The sequence below is a fragment of the Spinacia oleracea genome, chromosome 6 (genome assembly GCF_020520425.1).
Source record: "Spinacia oleracea cultivar Varoflay chromosome 6, BTI_SOV_V1, whole genome shotgun sequence".
NCBI lineage: Eukaryota > Viridiplantae > Streptophyta > Magnoliopsida > Caryophyllales > Amaranthaceae > Spinacia > Spinacia oleracea.
In genome coordinates, this window is record NC_079492.1 from 124968871 (window position 1) to 124991279 (window position 22409).

The 22409-nt window shown below is 36.0% G+C and overlaps 2 protein-coding genes across 2 annotated transcripts; one reads left to right on the forward strand and one right to left on the reverse strand.

The window, feature by feature from the left end:
* Positions 1 to 2927: 2927 nt before the first annotated feature.
* On the reverse strand, positions 2928 to 3656 carry LOC130463571 (uncharacterized). The gene is made up of 2 exons (XM_056832741.1): positions 3370 to 3656; positions 2928 to 3285 (listed from the first exon to the last, which is right to left on the reverse strand). Exons 1-2 carry the CDS (start codon positions 3654 to 3656, stop codon positions 2928 to 2930), a joined length of 645 nt encoding a protein of 214 aa, XP_056688719.1.
* A 9341-nt stretch (positions 3657 to 12997) lies between these two features.
* On the forward strand, positions 12998 to 20795 carry LOC110796007 (uncharacterized). Its single transcript, XM_022001039.2, has 2 exons — positions 12998 to 14101; positions 20282 to 20795. The coding sequence occupies exons 1-2, from the start codon at positions 13345 to 13347 to the stop codon at positions 20386 to 20388; spliced, it is 864 nt and encodes a 287-aa protein (XP_021856731.1). The 5' UTR covers positions 12998 to 13344; the 3' UTR covers positions 20389 to 20795.
* The last annotated feature ends 1614 nt before the right edge of the window (positions 20796 to 22409 follow it).

Here is a 22409-nt window from a genome sequence, read left to right on the forward strand (position 1 = left end):
CCGGAAAAAACGCCTCCAAAATCGCCCCTTGTGAAGATTATGAGGTAAATCAACCAGATCCTGTGGTTCTTGGTGCTCCTGATCCAGTTCTGGTGGTTCTTGGTGTTCGGGTGGGCGGCGACGGATGGAACCTCCATTTAATTTTTGGTGATACCGAATCCGGTGGTGCTGGATCGAGTTGTTGGTGACTAGAGCTAAGTCCCCTCTCTCTCTCTCTCTCTCTCTCTATTTAATTTTTGATGGAGGAGGATGATTATTTCCTGTTGATATGACTGCCAGCAAGTGTGATTTCTTGCTGGCCATGCTGGATTTTTTTATAGTTTTATTTTGGTTGATTTTTGGTTGTTTGTTGATGGCTCTGATTTTGGTTAATTTTGGTTGATTTTTGGTTGTTCGTTCATGGCCCTGATTTTGGTTGATTTTGGTTGTTTGTTGATGACCTTAATTGAGTTTTATAGCCAGGATTTATTGATGCCCCTGATTATTGATGCCGATTAAATTTTCTAATACGGAGTAATTAAATTTGATAATGCCCATTAAATTTGATAATTTGATCATACTTATTAGCTAGAGTGAAGGGAAATATGATAATTCGAGCCTTAAATTGATTATTGATGCCGATTAAATTTGATAATTCGAGCCTTAAATGGATTAAGGAGGCCGATTAAATTTGATAATTTGAGCCTTATCATGATTATTGATGCCGATTAATGATGCCACTTAAATTGTTGAATATTGATGCCCCTTAATGATGACCCTTAAATTTGACTATTGATGCCCCTTAAATTTGATAATTTAGTCTTAATTTGATTATTGATGTCGATTAATGATGCCCCTTAAATTATTGAATATTGATGCCCCTTAATGATGACCCTTAAATTTGATTGTTGATGCCTCTTAATTTTTTTATTGATCTGATTGTTGATGCCCCTTGATAATTTTGATGCCCCTGTTTTCTGATTTAATGTCGATTAATTTGCCGAGTTTTGAATTTTTGATGCCCCTTGTTTTAAATCTTTGATGTCCTTTGTTTGTCCATTGTGTGTGGGGTGGTGGGTTTGTGTTGGTTTTGATTTGTGTATGACGTTTGATTTGGACATTTGAGATTGTTGTGTCGTGTCTTCCCAATGATGAGCATTCATATATGCTGATAAACAAACTCGAAATGCCACTAACTACTCTGTGCCATTAGCAACCAGTCACTATTGATTGATTTGAGGTTTCTTGGGTGCTAAGTGGTTAGTGGTAGAGTTTATTTCTATGATACTTGGGGCATTCTGAGGTTTATGTGATGTTTTATATCAATGATGAGTCTTCATATATGATGAGAATTAAACTCTTTATGCCAATTACTCTGTGACATTAGCAACCAGTCAATGTTGACTTATTTGAGGCTTCTCGGGTGCTAAGTGGTTAGTGGTAGGGTTTTTTTGTGATGCTTGGGGGCATTCTGAGATTTATGTGATGCCTTAAATCAATGATGAATATTCATATATGTTGAGAATTAAACTGTTTATGCCACTAAGTACTCCGTGCCATTAGCAACCAGTCAATGATGACTGATTTGAGGCTTCTCGGGTGCTAAGTGGTTAGCCATAGGGTTTATTTCTGTGATGGTTGGGGGCATTCTGGGATTTTTCCCATTTTCTATGCTTAAGTTTTGCAACACCTTTGTACTCTTTATGATTTCTCAAAATGTTGAGAAACAAACTATAAATGTCATAAACTACTTTGTTCCATTAGTGATTGAGTTGATGCTTTTTGTGTGCTAAGTTATGGTTGATTGTCCCATATTTATAGTCCTGTTTGATAGATCAATTATGTGTCTTCAAATATATGCTGAGAAACAAACTCGAAATGCCACTAACTACTCCCTGCCATTAGCAACCAATCAATATTGACTGATTTGAGGCTTCTCGGTGCTAAGTGGTTAGTGGTCGAGTTTGTTTCTGTGATGCTTGGGGACATTCTGCGATAATGCTTGTTAGTGGTTATGATTTTTCTTTCAATGATGATGTTGTTGTAATTCTGAGATCGTTTCGAAATTAAATTTGAAAAATTGTTTTCGAATGGAATGAATGTCATTTCAAACTCGGTAATGTGAATATCAAACATTCCATTATATTCGGAAGCAGAATGTTAAAGTCATCAACCAAATGTGAAACACATGATTAATGATACAAATAAACACAACTGAGATTGAAACCCTAAAATGTTTTCAAAATATATCAATCATCATTACCAGAGAGCTTTCAAAATACATGTATTGCGTACATTCAAGTTCACAAAAGCTTTAATACATGGCCCCAAAACACAAAAGTTTTACTACATGCCCCCAAAACACAAGCTTAAGCCCCACTACCCCAAAATTCTAAGTGAATTTGATATGTTTCTGTTTCTTCCCCTTGCATTAAAACTCTCTAGTATGTCTCTGTTGGGTTGTGTAGTTGTTGTTATGTTTCTGTTTAACTCCCTTGCATTAGAACTCTCTGGTATATCTCTGTTGGGCTGTGCATTTCTTGTTCATGTTGCTACAATGTCTTGTTGTTGTGATGTCTTTGGCTGTGCATTTGTTTCCCCATGTACTACATGGTCTGCATCCCAAGCCTGAATGACTGCCCACATTGGAGCTTGTACTTGCTCCTCCAACCTACCTTCAGCTTCAAGTCTTGTTTTGTTTACATGTGGCAAGACATATTCATTTGCCTCTTGTGACTTTAGTATATCATTCCAAACATATTGTAGGCTCCAACTCATAAAAGGCATCATGACCTGCTTGCATTATTGCATCTACGTGTTTTAGCATTTTTTGTGCATTAATGATTGAAGTTTATGAAAAAACCGAGGTCCAATATGTTATGTCAGTACTGTTAGGTGGTTGTTGCACTAGTATGAATGTGAAATCACCTTGTTGATACACTTGTTGCCTATAGCACATCTTGCGTCACATGTGCCTTTGCATTGTCTTGCTGGATGAATATTGTATTTGGACCTTCACTAGGTGGCCATTTTGCTAATGTTGCTGGTGTGATTTGGTCGATTAACATGCTCCTTGTCACCTTTTGATTTAGTGATTCAATGACTTTAGTCACTAATGTCCCCTTCTCTCTGTATTTTGAACTTCTCTTTCCTGGTTCACTATATGTGAATGGGAATATGCATATCTTTCCATCAAAAGTGCACTCCTTTTGTGTGTTGAATCTTGGTCTTGCAACAACTGTTGTGAACATTACGTTTGGTATCCACTTGCTTGATGGTGCAACACTATATTTGGCTTTTACATTCCTTTCAAGATAACATCTCTATGATTTGTTTGTCAAATAAAACCATTTCTCAGCTAGATGCACGTAGTCATACATTGGTTTGTACCTTTTCTTTGTTTCTGGTGTGTCCCCCACTAGCATACCCAAAATGTATGCCATCCTTGCTATTTTGTTTTGATCCCCAAATCCAGGATGTAATGGATTTGTATGTGGCTTGATGAGTCCCCTTTTAATCATGCGATGAATTGTACCCCTCGTTATGTGAATCATTTCAGCCAAGTCCCTTGTACATGTTATGTCTCCCATTGCAAGTTTGGTTAGCTCATTAACTTCTAATTGAATTCTCTTTCTGCCATCATTATGATGTCTAGTTGTAAGATTATACCTTTGCATTGCTTCTTTCTGCCTCCTTGTTGTGTTCCATATCCTAGATATGGTCCTTAGCATGAGTCCAAAGTGATTGTCTGCTGCTGTTATTGACCCGTGTTCTTTTTTGCCCCTTGTTTCTCTATATAGGAGCCATATGAGAATGTGAAGCTTCTTATGACTACTGAGCCTGCGACGCTTAGGACAATTATGTGTTGCTTGTTGCTGATTTTCTATTTGATATGATGAAGTTGATTCTCTTGTGGTGGATTGTTCAAATCAAAATAAAAGGGATTGCCTTGAAGTATGTCCCCAACTTCTTCCATATCACCATCAGAACTGATTATGTGATGATTACCATCAAATCCATAGTCTTCTTCCATCTTTGATTATGGAATCAGAGCATTGTTTAAGTTAAAGTCGAGATATCCACCTATTTCTTCATCTTCATCGTCTGGAAACCAAGCGTTGTTGAGATTAAAATCTGAAGCCATTCCCCTTGCAGACAACGATAGGGCTGTGCAAAAAATCCGGAAAATCGAAACCGAGCCCGAAAAACGAAAAAACCGAACCGAAAAAGCGGGTAACCGAACCGAAATAATAGGGTTAGGGTCGGCTTTTTGCTTTAAAAAAAACCCGAACCGAACATGCGGGTAACCGACCCGAAAAGCGGGTAACCGAACCGACCGAAATTATAAATTTTAATTTAAAAAAATAAAAAAATAAATTTTTATCCATTTATTCCAATCAATTTTTGTTTAAAGCATTGAAATTTTAGATTTCCCCCCTGAATTTTCACAGGATACTCCAGCCTAATAGGCCCAACCGTCAAATACTCCAATAGGCAATAGCAAAGTAAATTTAGGGTTTTACATTAGGCTTTCAACTTTTAGTTTTCACTTTTCACCTTCAACATTTCAACTTCCTCAAAACATTGAGAGAGAAAGAGAGACCCTAAGCGAGTAAGCGCCGTTCTGAGCGTTCTCCAATCTCCACCTCCGGCGACTTCATCCATCTTGTTTGATAAGTTATTTGATTGTTTGAATTTTGTTTCATTTTTACTTATATCTCAATTGTTTCATCCTCCTATTCCTTCAATTTTGTCTCTATGTTATTATGTAATTAATTAATAAAGTAATTATGTTGTTGGTTTAAGATTTGGTAGAGGCATCTCTCCTCAATGAAATTGAAATCTTGAACATGTATGATGATTAATGCCGAAGATCGTTGCCCGTTTGCTGCTGAAATCATCAGTTTGTTGCCGTTGTAGCTGTTTAATGTTGTTGCTAATTCTAGATATTAATTAATGGTGTATTTGATGTTGGATCATGCACCATTTGGTTAGTATGTATTAATGTTGGATAATATTTTGCTTTATTTTTTATTAATGATGTTTGTATGTTTGGATATTGATGTTAAGTATGCTAATCTACTGACTACTGTTGTATTTGACTGCTAATGTTGGAAAATGGATATTGGTACTCTGCATAGTTTTGTGAATCTGATCAGTTGGTACTATGCTCATCTGATGTATGCTTTTGTTCTTTTTTTTTTTTTTGAAGTCGATATGGTATGAATCAGATATTTTTAAAGTTAAACATATGTACACAGTTGGTTTTTTTCCTTCAACGAAATGTGATTATAGTATTAAATATTTACAAATTAATGTGAACTATTACCCGACCGGAAAAACCCGATATCCGAAAAAGCGGGTACCGGTAGTTGTGGATACGGTTTAGGGTCGGCATTCTTGCAACCCGAAACTAACGGGTACCCGAAATAAATTACTAACGGGTAACCGAACCCGCATTTGCACACCCCTAAACAACTATGCAATCCTTACTCTGTTTTTTCTCTATTTTTTACTTTGATTTTTTTTCTTGAACAAATTCTTCCTCCCACAGTTTTCTTCTTTTTTCTAGGATTTATACACCTGTATTTAAATGAGGTGCTGCCCAATTTTTTCTGAGATTTTTTTGGGTGAAATTGTGAATATTTTTTTTGGCTCTAAACCTCTGTATTTAAATGAGGAAGAAGAAAGCAAAAAAAAGGGCGTTGATATGTTGTGTTGCTGGAAAAAACGCTCCCAAATTACCCCTAATTGTGTTGAACCTATGTGCTTAAATCTGAGCATTTCTATTGGCTGAGAATAAATATTAAAGTACTCTTATTGGTTAACCTATGTTTATTATGATCCATGTGCATCTTTTTTTTAATTAAATGGGGGGGGTGATTAGATCAGAATATTGGGAAACAAAGGCATATTGTCTTTTTGCTTATTCCAACACAAGTACAATCTAATCATTACACTTATTAAATCCAAATATGTTTTTTAAAAATCTTGAAATTAGTCAAACATGACTATAATTTTAGGACAGAGGGAATAATACGCGGTAAAACGCATCATGTTTGCCCCTTTGTATAAACACTAGTCGTTGGCCGGCGCGCTAACGCGCGCCGTCCCCCGAGGTATAGAAATCTATTTTGTTAAAATATGAATGGTATGTTTTGTGAAATTATAATTTTCTTAATTGATATATTTGTAGCAGCAACAAAAAAATGCTTATGAAAAAAATAAAAAAGCTACACATAAGTGAAAGCTATCTTTTGTTGACATTATTCAGCCATTCACTTGGTTAAGAGGAAGAATTGCCAATTGAGTTCATCTTTGGAGGGTAAGTCTGCATTGAGAATATCATAATGTATCATTTAAGGTTTTGGAGCCATGAAAAGAAAAATAAAGCTTTCAAGTTTAGACAACTTTAGAATACACGATGTTTGGTAGTATATCAATGTAGCTACCTTCTCCTTATTGTCCACAAAAGTTTAATATATACACCAAGTTGTTTTCAAACTACTATTTTAAAGAATTATTCTTACTAATAAATAATTAAGTATTTTTTCCGCCAAACTAATAAAATTACTAAATTTATATCCTTCTTCTGTGTCTTATCCTTCTTGATCTGAATTTGGAGACGGTAATTACTAATTTCACGTTCGAACTTTCAAGTTATCTTTCGCCAAACATGCACTCCAAAACAGCAACATCTTCTTCCTACATCACAAATAACAACAAATTTAAATATTTGACAACTGCTATCTATGTCACTGTCACAAAAGACAAGAAGAGAAATATTTAAGTACCACTAATGCCTTTAGTCTATTGTTAGAACAAGGTCATCCAAAATATTCTAAAATGCAAAAACAGGGATGAAGGATGAGTAATACTTCTTTATATCTTTGAATCATTGAATGTGTAGTACTCCACTTCTTTCATTACTCGAATATTCTTATTACACTAAATTCAAAATTAATTGTGGGATAGAATTAAACATATGTGGTGGAAGGAAGGGGTGGGGAAGTGGAACCCATGCTAATGAGCCCCTAATTCCACACCTAAACAAGGGAAAGAGAACAGATAAACCTAGCATATGATCTTATTGAACTGAAAACATGAGTTCCATAAAGATATTCCTCAGATAGTCATGTCTGCTTTTCACCAGTTATCACATAGTATGAATGCATCACATTTACCACATAGTATGAATGAATCACAAATCAGTTATCTATGTCTAAGAATTACATAAAAGCAATCACTACAACAAATGAATTCAGAAAAAAGAGAGAAAAGGAGTTCACAAGGAACAAAAATACCTGTAGCTGGATAGTTCTCATGCTCTGAAATCTTGGTAGATGGGTAATTTGAGCAATGTCTACAGTTATCGAAAAATGTCACTTTATTGGGTTCCTTTTTCTTCTGCTCTTGCTTTGTCTCTGCCACACTTCGGAAACAACTTCTCGCCTTCACATTAATACTGCAGTGGTTTTACGAAACATACTTGAAAAAACTATCAGGAAAACTTATTATCTTTATCACTCTTTACCAAACAGAAAAACGACCTACACACTATAATAAGCAACAAAGAGGTTAAGAAAGTGATCCAAATGAACACTGGCAAGTAGATAACATCAAGACAAAACCAGCTTTTACCTCATACTTCCAAGAATTTTCAGTTGTTCGGAGAAATCAAGGAAACATGCCAAGTATCTCACTATCTCCAATTAGGAACCCAGATATGTCATCCTACCCTATTCAACTTCAAAGAAACATAAGAATCTAACAATACATGGGCAGGCTTGCTCAGTCAAATTGCTCTCATTACAATCACAAATTTGACAGAAGGGACTGGCTTGTGCAAGTTCCACTTCAGAAGCACGAGGATACCTACTCGCCGAAGAAAACACCTCAGTTAAAAAAAAGAAAAAGAAATATAGTTGCACGATAATCGAATTTGTAAGTGCAGCAAAACGCACAGCGCATTGCAGTAGCTTCTTACCATTGTCTGATACATCGCACATAGTACTATTTTTCCTTGCACGTGATGCATGGAACAACAGCTCGTCTGTCCTATTTTGTACACTGATGACGTATCAAATGTTTTTCTCTTTTCCTGTCATAGGTAAAAACTAACAAGTCAGACAAATTCCATATGAACAACTGATATAAATTCAATACAAATACAAGGAATAACTCAAAATTACTCAAGGTTCAGTTTCACACCAGTGTATTATTGAATGATCATACGACACTCTTCCATCATAAATTAACAATAGAATTATAGAAACAACAAAAATTATTTATGCTTAATTTATTTTAGTTCTTGCAACATTAGAAAAGGAGCCCTCAAGTAGACAATTGACTATATAATTATAGAAACAACAAAAACTATAACAATATAAACACATCAATGATAAAAATTATACCTGGATTAGAAAAGTATCACCGCGAAAGGGCTGAAGCGTTTTCATTGTATCAGGATGCATAACAATAACTGATTCATCAACGACTAACCGATTCATCGACTTTTGCGCTCGCGAATTGCTGTATTGTGGACATTGTACTCTCACTGTCAAATTTTTACAAGAAAAACAAAAAAAAGAAGTTAAAATCCAATTCAAATCGAAAATGCAGGAGATATAATTAAAGAGGACGAGGGAGTAGAGAATGGGAGATGCAAAAGCAAATAGATAGAACCCCAACCCTAGATATCAAAATTACTAAAATGCAAACAAAATTAGAAGTTACACCTCTTGGTTAAGATCTCTCTGCGCGAGAAGAAACCTTAGGATGATCAGTGAGAAGCTCGAATGAGCATCCTGCATAGAAGGTAAAGTAAAAAGTAGGCAGGTCAGTTACATGGTCTTTGGTGATAAATAAAATCTTGAAAACAATGCAGGACATGAATAGGGAAGAGAACAAACCAACTCTTTTGTTCTTTTTAGGTGCTGCATATACCAATTTAGCAGCTCAAAATGTCCCTGAAAACATGAAATTTCTATGATTAGGACAGTTCCCTTCTGTATGACGTGCATGTAAGACAAATAACAATGCGAATTGTGACAGTGACTTGAGTTTTGAGTTATGTCAGGAGATAGAAAGAGAGAGATTTGAGTTATATTAAAGAATGATCCTCCACACAAGGTACATATTACTCAAAAGACGCAGACAAGAACAAATCCTTTTATCTAAGTTTTTTATTTGCAAATATCAAATAAGCTCCTCAGTTTACTGTTGGGATAACACAGTAGTGGCATCCAAGTGAGCAGAAGTTGTAGCAGGATCTGTCAAATCATCAGCAGGCACGTAGATAGGCTGGACATAAGTAATACAACCCTTCTTAGTGAACATATGAGAAATCTCTTCTCTCCACCACCATCACCACGTAAGGAGCCCAACGCTTCCTGCAAGAGCTTCAATTGCGATCTTTTTTCATTTATAAATGCCCAGTTTTGTTCCTTTTCACCCTTAATAGCATTCAAATCGTCGTAAAGCTCAGATTTCTCTGACTGCAAGACAATATTGAAGTGCAGAACCTCAAAATCATGATAAAAAGGGATAGATACTATTTACACAAAGAAGCAACCGGATCTTGCAACTTCTAAAACATTTCAGTCTTTGCTGGAGGTGAATTATTTCATGTTATAGGAAGTAATAAAATTTGGAAACGGCACTTTGGTTGAAATGAAGAAGTCAAGTATCATAGGTAAAGGTGATAGAATTCCTAGATGTCTTAGCCTAGTCCCTTCTTGCCTGAACATCGTTAATACAATTTTGGCAGCTATAAATTCAGTAACAGGTAAAATATCAGTTGGTAACGAAAATGGGAATAGAGAGAGTAATAACTCACCCAGTTGACCTTGCCACTACATACTTAGCTATGCAAATCCCTATAAAGGTGGCCCATAAGGACTATATAGGGGAAATTTTGTCTGGCGACTCTGCACATGTGCCGCTGCTCGCTTGCTGCATGCAAGCTGCCATGGAACAAAAGAATAGACCAACAAGCACGCAGTGTTATAAGATAAATTACGAAGAGCTTAATCGCCATAACATTACCAAGAAAAATTCTTTAAAATTTTGATCACATACCTTGCTGTAAATTACCCACTTCGTCAATAAAGGGTAGTCACTTGTAGATCCAACAGGAGCAAACCAAGAACAGCACACTTGGTCTTTCAACTCATTCATTTGCATAAACTTTGCAAGCCATGTGTTCCTGTTTTCCTTCTTCCAAAAGGGAAACCAGTTGAAATTCTGCTTCTTTTTCACAATAACTCGATTTCCACGGTGACTATAGAATGCACATCAGGCGCACAACACTAATTACCTGCAAAGGACCAAATTAGGAAAAAAAACCCACTTGAAGCAAAGGCATAAAATGTACTCAAGGATTTTATCGAACTACTACACATTTTGGAGGATGGTCCAGATGTCCGGCCTCTTGCCAGCCATAAACTCATAAAGGGTCACTTGAACCTGGTTCTCTTTATATGCACAAAATTATAGGTTTGAACAGTTAACATCATAGGTTATTAACTAATAAAAATCTGGAAGCCATTAGATGAAATGATAACACTTAAAATACTGAGAGTTAAGAGAAATTCTCAAGAGAACGAGGTATATCAACCCACTAACAAAAAATCAGATAAAAAAAAACCACCAAAAACATAAATTATACCTGAAACGAATGCGCTTGAGATCATTACCACCTTGGGGCATGGAAACAAAAGTAATAAGAAGACCAGGGTCCACCTGAGGCACCCATTCTTTAGGCTCATCCTCCTCCATAAACACCACTGATTCCGACCTCCCACTAATCGACACCGGCGTCACCTTGCCACTCGAAAGCCCCACCCCCATTCCCTTAACCAGAACTAAGGTGTTCAATACATTGTAAAGGAGTGTTTTCAGTTGACTGCATGCTTACAACATCACCAAGATCTGTACACCATCATGATATAACCTATAACCTTCGAATCTACATCAATAAAAGTAATAATATAGTTATGGAGACGGAGAGAAATTTGTGAAGCACCAAAAAAAATCATACACTCTCAATTAAAAAGTACCAAAATAGAAGAACAAAACCCGGTCATGCTCTATGCCTCTTATACCAAAAATAACAACTCACTCGTCAAATGGTTTCTCGTCGCAATCCGAAAACCTCAACCGTAAAATTGATGAAAACAGTGACTCTCAAATTTTGAACTTATGCAGAATAGCAACAAAAGAGAATAGTTTTAGGTACGTGATCTTATTTAGCATCAAAGCTTGGTACGCGTGTTGCGAATTATATCAAAGATTTTAATCAAATAGAAAACGCGCGTCAGAAGTCATAACTCGTAACTACAAATACACAATGAACTAATATTGACCAATTACTTCAAAAAAAATATCAATTGAAATCTCAACATATCTCGAAGAATCAGGTCCGCTTATATCACCAAAAAAGAAACAAATATAAAAATATAAAAAACAAAACAAAACAAAGAGATTCAGTTCATCAGAATTCAACTAAAATAAGGGAACACACAAAAAAAATTAACAAACCGAAATTGATGCACCGAAAAATTGAGCAGGAGCACAAAAATCCTGGTAAAAAAAAATGAATAGCTGCCAGATAAATAAGGTGATTCACCACAGTAACTAATAAGATTAGAACCAGCTACAAGAAACTTAAATGTAAAGGTTAAGGTCCTTGGAACATATCAGAGGAAGAATTTTACCTCACAACATATCACCCGGAAATTGAAATGCAGATATCCCAAGTTTAATAAACAATAATACAACTTGATTTCAATTCTTTTAGACATGAAGATATAAACATTCCAATCATGGAAGGACAACCAGGGTATACAACAACCAATATATAACCAATAAACAATCAACAATCAACCAGGGGCTCGGGGACTATAAATTGATCAAGAGTCCCCCACTAAAACTAAAGTGCCAAACCCTAACAAGCATAAGTCAGTGATTTCCCCAGCAAAGCCAAACATCAATCCTCGATAATAAATCATAGTAACAAATACATAATTCCTTAAGATCACAAACTTCACAAACTACATAAATCAATACGAATTATTAACAATTTTTTCGACCCAACGAATTCAATAACAATTTAAATAACAAATTAAAAATAGAAATTAAGGATAATAATAATGATAATAGTAACTACATAATTCCTTAAAGATCACGAATTTTACAAACTACATAAATCAATACAAATTATGAACAATATTTTCAACCCAGTAAAATAAAAAAACAAGTCAAATCACCAATTAAAAATGGAAATTAAGGAGTAATAATAATAATCAAAGTACCTCGAAGATACTAAAGGAAGGAGAGTCAAGTGAGCTAAACCATCAGGAATTACTTTCCTAACACCATCGATGTAAATTATAGCGCCATATGATTCTTTCGCTTCGATCATTCAATTTCTTCCTCACTTTTCAACGATCCCATTTTTATTTCACCAACGATCCTCACTTTTTTTTAATAGTTCGCGAATGGAGATCGACCACCGACTCATGAATTTTCGCTGACCTTAATCAAATCCTTCGATTCCAAACCCTCAATTAAACCCTGCAAATTCAAACACCCAATTAAAAGAAAAGGCAACGAAATGGGGAAATTATTTCCGCAATTAGATCTACCATTTTGAGAATTCACAGAGTAAGAATTAAATAAAAGAGACATACTCACCTTTGAGAATCAAACGAAGAACGAAGAAAAAGAAATTGGGAAGGGTAGATCAGAAAAGGAGGCGCCGAAAGGGAGAGGAGGAAAGGGAAAACCCCTAAAAAAAGGGGGCGGGGGGGAAGCACCGAAGCAGTGAAGAATGAAGAGGGAGAACAGACGCAAGAAACAACGATGGATGAAGGGTGCACTTGGCATGATCCGAAAAGAAGGGTAAATGAGTAGTAAAGAGATATAGGTAGGGGTAAAATAGGCAGCACACTATTGCTGCAATAGTAACTTGAAGTTTGTATGTTTTAAAGTGTTAGGATTAAGTTGAAAATGACTTTACACGAATACGCTTATTTTGTGTCCGATTTGTGTCGTGTTAGTGGATAATTTTTGTCCGCTCTACGAATCTACTATGGAAATACTTGTTGCTTTCTTTTTCGGGTACTTTTCCGGTAAAAAAACCAAATCTTTCCTAAAGCGATAGAAGGAAAACCCAAAACTCCATGAAAAACAAGCGAACACACAAAAAATTATACTCATCTTCAACCTCAATCTTCTGCAACTTATACTACAAGGCTGCAACTGTACGCACAGATTTTCATTACTCCAAATTCTAACCCTTTTCTCTGTTTTTTTTTTTTTTTTTTTCAGTTTCTTCAAAAGTGTGGGAATTTTCTGTAAATTATGTCACCAAAATCCCTAACATCTCGTAATTCGATTGATTCATGTTTGTTCCAACTCAATACATGGAAACCCTTCAACAATTACACAAACCCTAATTCAAATCCCAAAACCCTAGATTCCGATCCCTACATTTCTGCAAACCCCAATTCCAACTCGAACCCTAATCACAAGAAGACATCTGGGCTTCACCCTAAGCGTCCTTGTTTATCTGACCGAGCTACTTCTTTGTTTTCACTTTCTATTGACTCCATTGATTTCTCCAAGCTCAGCCTATTCGACGATGGCGGTGATAAGTCCCGTAATTATAACAGGAAGGATAAGTTCCGGTGGATGGCGAAGAAGCGACGCCGCCGAGGCGGGTCACGTTCTGTTTCTGGGAGGAGTAGTGATATTAGTGGGACCCGCAATGGGAGGTGCTGCTCAGTGGGGGCAACGGCAACGGCTACTTGCTCGGACTTTATGGTGGCGGCCGGCGGGACGGATTCCAGTGGTGAGTTGTTTGTGAATGGTGGTGGAATTGGAAATGGGAACGGAAATGGATGGGCTTCTGATGTGAGTGAGGCTAGGAGAGAGAGGGGGAGTGGAGTTGGGGAGAGGGAGAGTTTGAATTTGGGTTTCGGGTTTGATGCTCAGGGGAGCGAATCCGGGTACGGGAGTGAGCCCGGTTATCGTGGGGATGCCGAGTTTGGGTATGGCGATGAGGTTGATGACGAGGATGATGATACCAGGTTGTTGCTGTGGGGTGACAGATTTGGAGGTATGTATTTTAACCTCCTAGTGCACTTGTTTTGAATTGGATTTTGGTTTCTGTTATTTTCATTTTTGGGACATCGACCTCTAGTTGAGAAATTTTGTAGTATTGCTGTTTATTGGTTCTTTTGTGTGTGATTGTATTAGCAAGTCAAATTGTTCAATGTATTTAGAATAGTATGTTTATCTATTGCATTTGATCCCTTCCATTTCTCATTGACTATGATTCATGGAAAAATCGTGTGAAATTTCAGAAATTTCTCAATTTGAATTTAATATAAGTTGGTAATTTTCTTAATTTTCACTTTATTAACCAATTCGATTATTGGGTTTACCTTAAGAGTATAGTTTAAAGCATGTTAGAGAAGACGATAACTCTTGGTTTGAAAACTGATACTCCGTATACAAGTGTAGAAACTAACAGAGTAACAGGAACTAAGCTAAGGTCAATTGAATGTGTCCATACGAGTGAATAAGAGCTGGTTGCAACTTCAGTTAGCTAAAACCCTGTTGATTTACGTGCCTGCTGATTGAAAAGAATGGGTTGATGGTTGGCAGTGGGTTACGATCTGGATGAACAAAATATGTGACAGGATACTTACTTTCCTAAAATTAAAAATAGTGTAACGATATAGAGATTCTGTCTTGATTTGTGAAGAGTGTTTTTCTCCAAATAAGAAAGACTTTTGAAACCACCATTTACATGTCATTGTTCTTCTGTCTTTTAACTTATCTTTCACAATTTGTATTACCACACTCCGACTGTAGAATTGAAAATATATACCATCATGGGAGTCAATGCCAGTCTTTTGGGTAAGAGCTGTCTAATCCTTATTGACTTTGTTAGGACTCTTACCATTTTCCAAATTCACCTACTGCTGGCACGTGGTTGGAAACTCAAATAGGAGAAGTCTAAACAGACAAAGATTGAGAGCAAAAATGTCCATTGTTATGATTAGGATGTTTTTCTCGGAGGGAGGGAGGGGGGGGGGGGGGGGGGGGGGGGAAGAGGGGAGGGCTTTCTTACACATTTAAAAGGTGGTGTTTTACCGACTACGGCTCAAATACGCAGATTCATATTTTATAACTTCAAAATTTCACAACATTTCATTTATCCGTTGTGTATTATGGCCATCTCTATAATTAACTCTTACAAAGTGCTGTGATGTGGGAATTAGAGAGTAAGAGGAGAGAAATGTGAAGAGAAAGGAGAGGTATGTTTGTACGAAGAATCAAGAAAAGAGAGCATTTATAAGCATCTGTGAATGTATGATGACCATAGTTGGAGTTTCTAAGGATATTATTTTGCTTATGGTTGTAGAAGAAGAAAACGAGATGGAGGTAGGACTTAGGAGATACATAATATCCTCTGACTGTTCAAAGCTATGGAAACTGGAGAGGTTGGGGAGTAGGAGAGACTGGAGAGTACATGGCAAAGAAGTAGAGAAAGGAACGAAAAGATATTCGGGAGTGTTCCACCAATGTCTGCAGACCAAGTTATTATTTGCTGGATTGACTCATATGATCTATTTAATGAATCATCTATGGCAGAAGAGAGTAGTAAATAGACTTGGTATGCTATAATTTTGCTGGTTGATGATATAGGACGTAAGTGGCTAAATTGTTAGGCTGACAGCAGCCAAGGGGGAAACTTAAAGTGAAGGGTGTATTACTTGTATATGGCTAATATTCAATGGATAAAGGGAATCTTTTTGTATATTTTATTGTAAGTTCCCTTATTCGAATGAAGAATAGATATCATTCTACCATGCCAATATTTTAGAAGTTCGGAGAAAGTGTTAGGCTCTCATATGTTAGATAGTCCTGGTGATGACATCTTATACAGTGACCAACAAAATAGTATTGAGTAGTATAATTTTGCAAATGAAAACTCGTATTTTGCTCTGATAGTTAAGGAAGAATTGACTTGTTTCTTACTTTGTCTGTCACACTCATCATGGCACATAATTTTATGAGATAATGTTTGGTTATCAATTATTGTTTTACTGGAGAGGTAGATGTGATAGGACTATAGGAGTTAGTGTGGTATTTTATTATTAAATTAGAGAAAGTGTAAAGGGTAATAAAATATAATGACCATCCCCAAAATAGAAGTTTAAAGAGTTTTCTAGGATGGATGAAAAAAGAAATTGTAAAAGGCGCAAGGCGCTCTAAGGCGCACAAGGGTCCATGACCTAGGCGTAAGGCGCAAGGCTTAGATGCGCGCCTTTTGGATACGAGGCTCACATAATTTCCTAATAAACCGTAAAATTCAATATAGAACAAAATTAACACAGATTATACTCAAAACAAGACAATACTATTCGAGTGCCATATTTCTTGTCGGTTCATAAGCATCGCGTGATCCGTCGATTGAGTGCCAGAATTAGAACCTTCCATGGTAATTAAAAGCTGGAAATATGAAAATTAACTCATATTATGCTAGTGCCACTACCCAAAAAGTTTAGGTTGTAGAGATATGATCGTTTTTATAGGTCCCATGGGGTGTGTTTATGTCGTTAAAAAAGGAAAAAAAAAATCCACGTCAGCCTGCTGCGCTGCGCCCGAAGACTGAAGGTGCACAAGGCGTTGCGCCTTGCGCCTTAGGTAAGGCGCACGAAGGCGCGCGCCTGGTTGACATCAGTGAGCCTGGAGAGCTGGAGGCGCCAAAGGCTGTGCGTTTTTAAACTAAGGAAGAATATCAATAGATCAGATACTACAAAGAGATATCAGAGCAGTTAAACATGACCATAGTAAATTTTGGCTCGCAGTTGCATGTTCTTTTTCTCAAAAGGGTCATAGACTCGTAATACTTCTCCTTTTGTGGATATCCCAGGAGGAGAGACCGAGAGAGAGAGTGGAGGACTGATTTAATCACCTAGAAAGAGTAATAGTTAACAACATGCGCCTAATGTTTCTCGTTTCTTCAACATAGTACTCCCTCCGTCCCTTAATACTCGCACCGGTTTGACCGGTGCGGAGTTTAAGACATTTGAATTGACTTATTAATTTAATGGGTGTTAGTTGATAGTGGGGTTTTTTTAATATAGTTAGTGGGAAATGTGTAAGAGGTGGAGAGTGGTGAGTGGGGGTGTGAATTTTTAAATGATTTTTTGTAGGGAATATGGTTGTATGTGGGGTTAGTAAGTAAGTGTGAGAAAGAATATAATATTGGTATAAATTTCCATTTATAGAAGCGGTGCAAGTATTAAGGGACGGCCCGAAAAGGAAAACGGTGCAAGTATTAAGGGACGGAGGGAGTAGTATAATATGAACTATGAAGTATTTTTGTAACATGGGCACTGTTTGGCCAAGATTTTGGAAAACAATTTATGTTTCTCAAAAGTAGTTCTACATAAACTGTTTCTAGAGGAATACTTGCGAGAAACATATTTCTTTGGCCCAAAAGTTTAGAAGTACTTTAAGAAAGAACAACACTTTCAAACTCATTTGTTGAATGATGATTGTAGTAACTGTTTCTAGAGGAATACTTTGAGAAACATAATTCTTTGGCCCAAAAGTTTAGAAGTATTTTTAAGAAACAACAAGACTTTCAAACTCATTTGTTGAATAATGATTGTAGTATAACTCTTTTTTTATACCACATTATAATCATAACTAGTAAAAATGTTAGCTTCCGGGGTGGGGGGGGGGGGGGGGGGGGGACCTAGTAAAAATGTAATTAATTATTAGTTAAAATAATATCAATATTGGCAGCAAAATCCTACAAGTTTCAACACTAGAATTATATGAAAAGATGAAGTAAATCTATACTTCTAAAAGATCGCCCCACTTAAAATTGATAGTGGGAGGGGGGGACCTAGTAAAAATGTAATTAATTATTAGTTAAAATAATATCAATATTGGCAGCAAAATCTTACAAGTTTCAACACTAGAATTATATGAAAAGATGAAGTAAATCTATACTTCTAAAAGATTGCCCCACTTAAAATTGATAGTGGGAACCACGACTTTACTCTCACTTAAAATACATTTGGCCCACCATTTTTGTCTTTCCCCATCTCCACTCGACCAAAAATTAATAAATAAAAATGTTTTGGGGGAAAACAATGAGGATGGAGAGAGTCTCCAGTCTCCACCGAACCACAAATAAATTCTCTTTTTATTCCTGCCTACAATAACATTAATTCGACTATCACCAACACAATTGTCAATGGGAAATGCTATTGATCTATGCAACTATGTCAATCAATAGCCCAAATTTGGCATCATACCTTCATTTTCTCTCTCCTCTACATCTCTTTTCTTCCCCCTTTTAAATTTATTTTTAACTTTCATCCCCCGGAAACACTACTGTCTCAATTCTTGATATTATCCAGCAAGTTGAAGGATCCAGAAAATTGAAGTACTCGGTTTAAGAGAGGATACTTCAATCTACCCGTAAAATTATAACAAAAATAAGAAATTTAAAGGAGGATGAGAAAATTTTGAGTTTTGGGGAATGGATTTAAATAGTGGGAGAAACTTTGAATTATAGCTGGTGGTGTTGATCAAGAGGTGAAGAATGGTCGAATATTGGAGGAGAGAAAGGCAAAGGTGGGTAAATGGTGAAATCATTTCCCGTTTCCATGATGGGCATTATAGTTTGCACTAAAGTTTCATTTAATTAATGAAAGAGCTCTGCGAGAAATGATTTTGAGAAGCTTCAAATTGTAGCTTTTGTTTCTAGTGGATTTGGTACTTGGTAGTTGATTTGGGCTTCTTGAGAAATAGAAACAATTTCTTCATATACCTTAGTTTGGCTCCGTTTCCAACTTTTTACGGTGAAAACACTTTGAGAAGCTAGGCCAAACACTACCAAGCTTCTATAGAGCAGTTTCTTAGAAGTACTTCTTCAGAAATGGTTTCTAGATAGGTTTAAATAATTGTTGTTTCTATTTCTCCAGAAGCCCAAACAAGTCCAAACAGATTTTGCGGGTAGAAATAGAAGCTCCATTTTGTAGTTTCTCAAAACATTTATCGGGAAGAAGTTTAATCATTTAATGATATTTTGATAGTGGACCCTGTTACCCTGCTCAAACTTGTAAATGCCATTCTTCTTATAAAAAAGGTGAGCCCATGAAGTACATATTATGCTCTCACAGTGTGTCACTCGCTCCCACCACCTTGGCTGTCGCGACACCGCCATTGAGGGTAAAATACTTCGTTCTCTTTCACTTCCATCTCCTGCTTAAAGCTTCCTATACCCTTACACTCAAATATTCAGATCTGATGCTTTTTGTAGCAGAATCGAGGAGGGAGGTTTGGACTATTAGGCATATTATATTAGGCAAATATTATTCATAAATAGGAATATATAGTTGTATCATTTTCGATTTGGTAGCTTAATTTCCTAACTAATCTTAGCTAGAATAAGCTTAGTTTTGTGTATATATTGGCAACAGCCGCACGTCATAATATAAGGAAATAAAAAAGATAATTCCTCTCCCCGTTTGGCCTATTTATGTTTCATAAGTTGAGAATCACTTTCAAATACTTGTCCAAACAACACCATACTTGATTTGGTTTTACCCAGAACAACAGAATATGATGTCTGTATCACCTGGGGAAGAGGTTTAGAAATTAAGAAGTCTCTTGGTGTATCCAGTTGTGGTATGTTATCGTTTTCTTTGACGACTTTCATCAACATGACCCATCTAAAATGAAGAGATTCAACTTCATTGCTGTTAATTGAATATGACCCAAAATGCGAATCAATCTTTGGAATAGATTGGCCATTTGGCCGTGTTTGATCATGTGGAACTTTTAGCTATGGACTGTGTGGTCCCTTTGATTATTGTCACTAATTGGTAGTTCCACCTGTTTCTGATTGATATTTTACTGGCAGTGTTTTACAGTTTCAACATTGTTTTTCCTTTTAATTTTTGATAGGTTATATATTCTATCTACCCAGTTTTTCAAAGCTTGACTATCCTGTTGTTCATGCTGCCTGATTATGAGGTTTTTGTTGTTGGATAATGAATTGATTGTAGTTGATAAGCTTAGCATCTTCAGTAGAACTGTCCATTAGCAACTTCCAAATTTCAAAATTTGATTGATACTTCAGCTATATCTGGAAAATTGCATGACAAAAATAGGTAGGGAGACCACAGAAACTTTTGAGTGATTGCTGAGGAAACAATGGAAAAAATCTACTAGCATTGCTCATTTTACACTCTTGATATAGGTACCAAGATAGAGACTGTAGGGGAGAACACATTCTCAGAGCAGAAATCCCATCACAGAGGTCGCAGAAAGAAGCAGGACTGGAGAATGATGGCTTCTGTGAGATGATGGTTCAACCCCTTCTTTAAGTAGCGTGCGTAATCCCTGAATTTGTTTGAGCTCGATTTTTACTACTGTTCACCAACACAATAGAAAGCTATAGCTTGGCAACCCTGTACGTTTACATGCGCTATCGCCTTATTGGTATTGGAAGTTTTTTTTGGCAATCTTCCATGTAAAATGATACACGAGGGTGTTCCGGAAGCCACATTGTAAATTTATCAACTCTTACTCCGTAACTTTTGTTGAGCTTGTGTGAAAAAGGGGTCAGGGGTAGATTGCTGATTTAAGCCTGTAATATTTTTTTACTGATTATTTGTTTCGATATCTTGGGGAAACAACTTTGTAACATATCATGTGAACAGCTGAACACTGAGTAAAAATTGCCTTCATAGGCAGGAAATTTATCTGTGCTAGAGTCTGTCTGAGATAAAAAGAAATTATATTTCATGCAATTTTTATTTTATATTTTTTATTTTTTTGGTTAAATTAGATTTGGAATACTGTTGTTTAGCTGATAGAGGCAAACGGGAAAATGTGTTTTTGGGGCCTAATCATGGCTGTTTGGGCAAATGTATTATGCTCACATAAGTATAAGAGGAGAAAAAGTTGATTTTTAAATAAATAAATAATTTGATTTTATATTATTGCCGACCTGTATAGTTCTATCTAATTTGTACTAAGGGGGCGTTTGGCTTATGGGAGTGGAAGTTGGGGACTTGAGGAGTTGAGGGTGGGAATTGGTTGTTAGAAATTGGATTTAATCAATCGTTTATTTTCCTATTCCCCTTTTAAAAAAAAAAAAAACAAACAAACATGAAACATTGTTAAGGTCGTAAAATAACTCGTATTTTTGCCCTCAATTCGGTTCAATATAATGCCTCGTAAGTGTTGTTAATTAGTCGGCGACGCTGCTGGGACGTGTGTGGGATTGAGTTGGTATCAGATTGAATTCCGATTAACCAATATTGCGCCGGGTCAATAAGTAATCTTTACGATGTAGGATGAAAGGCTCACCCTGTACTTTGTATTAGGTTGCAAATGAGTTGATATGTTTTTGATTTGCCTGTGAACAAATTCGGTCAAAACTCATTTATTAAGTTAATAAGAAAGTCTGAACAAAGATTTTAAGCTTGTTAAGTAAACAAGCCAACTTCGAACAAGTCATGTTCGACTCCTTAATGTATGTGAACAACTCAATCTTCAAGCATACTCCGTAATTCATTTGAACCTTGTTCACACTTGAAAAAATATCTGTATTTTAATTAAGGTGAAAGGTTCCGTTTCTTATTAAAAATACACTACGTAGATTTTATCTCGTGTGTTGTACGAGTTTCTTAATTTAAAGTTTGGTTATATAGTCTACTTAATATAGGGGAGGATACGAAAATTCAGAAATATTCCGTAATAAATTATAATTCTGGAGTGTAATGAAATTAAAAGTAGAATGTGAAACAAATAATGCTAATTTTAAGAACATCTAATTAAAGAGGAGAAGCGAGAAATTTAAGGAGTACCTCTAATTAAGAAGAAGTGGAAAGTGCGGTTTTACAACTACAACAACAACAAAAAAAAAAAATCAAATAGAATACATGACATCATGGTATGCAAAAATTACCGTTTTAAAATATTAGTATGCTATAGATTTTTATTATAGGAATAGTGAAAAAATTTAAATTAAATTAAAACAATATTTTCCACATAAAGTGTTATTTTAAGGGTAATTTAATGCTAAATTTAAGCTTATTCAAAGCCGAGCTCAAACTCTAAACAAAAACGAACATATTCGTGAACAAACTCGAACAAACCAAATTCTTAAATGAACAGTTCATACCAAATTTAAACCTTGTTCGAATTCAAGTTGGCTCGAACAACCGTTAAAAAAAAAAAAAAAAAAAAAAAAAAAAGTTGGCTCGAACAAACAATGAAACAATCCTTATCAATCGACTTTGCCGACCATTCCGTACTTATTTTATTCGTCCTAACGGAATCTTTTCCTTTTAAAAAATAAAATAAAATAAAATAAAATA

Coding starts and splice junctions, on each gene's coding strand:
- LOC110796007 (XM_022001039.2), top strand. CDS start 13,345: ATGTCACCAAAATCCCTAACATCTCGTAATTCGATTGATTCATGTTTG. Junction 14,102..20,281: donor GTGGGGTGACAGATTTGGAG/GTATGTATTTTA, acceptor CTCTTGATATAG/GTACCAAGATAGAGACTGTA.
- LOC130463571 (XM_056832741.1), bottom strand. CDS start 3,656: ATGCAAAGGTATAATCTTACAACTAGACATCATAATGATGGCAGAAAG. Junction 3,286..3,369: donor ACACCAGAAACAAAGAAAAG/GTACAAACCAAT, acceptor TTATCTTGAAAG/GAATGTAAAAGCCAAATATA.